The 2906-nt window shown below is 53.0% G+C and overlaps 1 protein-coding gene across 1 annotated transcript in view; it reads left to right on the forward strand.

Annotated features, from left to right (window-relative positions):
• CASP9 (caspase 9, apoptosis-related cysteine peptidase) overlaps positions 1-55 on the forward strand; it is a gene marked incomplete at its 5' end in the record, with an annotated part of 6263 nt that extends 6208 nt beyond the window's left edge. The window contains one exon of the mRNA XM_009075823.1: positions 1-55. This exon is cut by the window's left edge and continues 5 nt beyond it. Within this exon, the coding sequence (XP_009074071.1) occupies positions 1-55 (55 nt within the window).
• Positions 56-2906: the final 2851 nt, after the last annotated feature.

The raw sequence follows: 2906 nt of genomic DNA on the forward strand, positions 1-2906 counted from the left end.
GATCCCAGGATGTTTCAACTTCCTCCGTAAAAAATTCTTCTTCATGTGTGACTGATGTGTGGGCTCTGAGGTCCTCACTGGGCACTAGAGATACTTCCCCACGGCAGGATGAAGGCTGTGCCCACCACGACTCGGCGTCGATGCTCCTGGTGGATCTTGTCTGTCTGTTGAGATGTTTGTCTGGAGAAATGTGATCTGTGAGCACTGTCTTTGCTGTGAAATAGAGATGAGACAGGTAGAGATTGTGCTGTGCCAATGGGGAATGGAGCAGGAAGGCCCTTTGCTGGGGCACATGCCAGCTCAGAGCCTCCAGAGCCAGAGGAGAGCACCTCTGGCTCTTCACGTGGCCACCCTTGGCCTCAGAGTGTTTTCCTTAGCTGATCATGGTATTCATGTCCTGTGCTGCCCAAAGACCTGATTGATGGAATCAAGGTCTGGCACTTAGGCTGAGATGAGTTTTGCAATCAATGTTTCTAATAAATGCAATGAAAAAGCAAATCTTTTGCTGTATTCCCTTGTCTTTTCCATCTCCTGATTGCTGGAAGCACCTCCCAAAGGCTCCTCTGAAATGGGAAGAGCAGGAAAACTCTCACTGATGTAAATTTTTAGCCTCCTGCTGTTACTGGTAGTGTTTCCTGTGTGGCTATGCAGCATATGGAGCAGGTATCCTGCTCCTTTGAGAAGTCAATCTGATGTTAAACAGGAGTTAGCAGGAAACTTCATTCTTTGGAATATCAGAGCTGAGGTAAAGCACTTGCCTTAAGGAGCTGCTGCAGTGATGATTTTGGGTCAGAAATCCTGGATGGATTTTGGATTTGGTGGGGGGGGAAGCATCCTTGGAGCCACCCTTGAGGGGTGCAGTGGCCTTAGGGAGTTCTGTGCTGAGGGCTGCTTGAGAATTCCCAGGAAACCATATCCAATCTGCCTGTGCATATCAGAGCTGAGGTAAAGCACTTGCCTTAAGGAGCTGCTGCAGTGATGATTTTGGGTCAGAAATCCTGGATGGATTTTGGATTTGGTGGGGGGGGAAGCATCCTTGGAGCCACCCTTGAGGGGTGCAGTGGCCTTAGGGAGTTCTGTGCTGAGGGCTGCTTGAGAATTCCCAGGAAACCATATCCAATCTGCCTGTGCATTCACTAGGTATTTTCCATGCTCTTCTGGGGAGCATTTCTGGTGCTTTGAGGCAGTTCACTGCTGCAGGCAGAGTCATTTTATGCCTTGAGTTTTGGGTTTAGTACCTTTTGAAGTACTTTTTGAAGGATGCTGGGCCTCAAACTGGGAAAAGATGCTGAAAACTTGAATGAAGTAATTAAGAGGAGGATGAGATTTGGGACGTGTAACTCCTTCAGCTGCTTGGTGGAGTGAGGCAAACAGGGGAGGACATCCTTGGGAGATCCTAAGGCCACACAGCCTTGAGGCAGGTTGTTCTTTGCCCTAGAACTGGAGCAGAGGCTGAGTGGGTCTGTTCCAAGCTGGTGGAGGGATCTGGGATGTGCCTGTAAATCATGGGAGCTCAGGACTGGGTTGGAGCAGAGGCTGATTGGGTCTGTTCCAAGCTGGTGCAGGGATCTGGGATGTGCAGCCCCTGCCTGTAAATCATGGGAGCTGAGGACTGCGGATGAAGGGAGGGCTGGGTTTGGGAAGGGGCTCAGGGTGGGCCAGTTAGGGCAGTGCTGGGAGTTGAAAAGCCAGGCTCAGGGCTGCAATGAGCAGGGCAGGAAACAGAGAGGACAGGGGTAGGGTGCAGATTCCTGGCTGCTGCCTTGGCTGTGGCATCGTCTTGGATGCCAATAGTGCCTGCTGTACCTGGGAAAGTCTGTGTGTGCAAGGGTGTGGGAGGGTGTGAGGTTTTGAGGGGCTTTTGCTTTGTCTCATGTTGGTATTCTAGCTTGTGTTTATGGTTTGCAGCTGCAGCCATTGGTTTGGGGATTTTTATCCTCGATTGTTGGATACAGTGGGTGTCCCAGGGTGGTGTGAGGACCCTGTGCCCAGGAGGCCAGTGGGTGACTTTGGGCAGAGATAACTCACAGCCTTGACCTTGTCCTTCTTTCCTTGACATGAACTGTGGTGGCTGGTTCCTCCCCAGGACATCTTTGGTGGATGTGAGAGCAGAGTAGGAACACTCTGGCAGCACAGGTATGAGGAGGAGGCTGCAGGATGTCCCTCCAGGCCCAACCCAGTTCCCTCAAGACCCCCATTTAAAATCCACTGCCATCAAGTAGCCCAATGTCAGCAATATCCCCCGAGACATCCCAGGGCCAGCCAAGATCCCTAAAACTTCCTGGTGCCAACCAGGTCCCCTAGAGCCCCTCCAAGTGCCATCTGAGTTCTCTAGAGCCCCCAGAACCACCTGCCTAGACCCCAGCCCCTCTCCCATCAAACCACCAGCCAAGCCTGGAACCCTTTGGCTTGGCACTGGCCATGGCTCTCCCTACAACTGGGAGCACCTTGCAGGATATCTGCCCATCTCAGCCTCCCTGGGACCCTGCCCAGCCCCACTGCATGAGGTGGGAACTCTGCCCAGCACACAGACAGAACCCTGAGACAGTAGGACACAGCCCTGGGTGTCTGTTCCATAAAGAACCACACGAGACCAGCTCAGCGCTTTCGCTTTTATTGTGCTCAGCACTTGTACTTCCACACGCTGTGTCCTCAGTTCGCGTTGATGTTCTGCCAACAAAGCACGGGAGGGCTCATGGTGAGACCCTGGGCAAGGTGGGGGCAGCATGGCCAGTGTCAGGGCAGAGGAAGGGGCACTCACGTCGTTGATCCAGTCGACGTAGGCAGACACCCTGGTGAAGACTGTTCTTCTTCATGTTGCAGCTCAGCCCAGAGCCGAAGCTGACGATGCCTTCCACCTCCCAGGTGCCATCCTCACGCTGGCAGGGCAGTGGGCCACCAGAATC

This window comes from Acanthisitta chloris, unplaced genomic scaffold (genome assembly GCF_000695815.1).
Source record: "Acanthisitta chloris isolate BGI_N310 unplaced genomic scaffold, ASM69581v1 scaffold19985, whole genome shotgun sequence".
NCBI classification, from domain to species: domain Eukaryota; kingdom Metazoa; phylum Chordata; class Aves; order Passeriformes; family Acanthisittidae; genus Acanthisitta; species Acanthisitta chloris.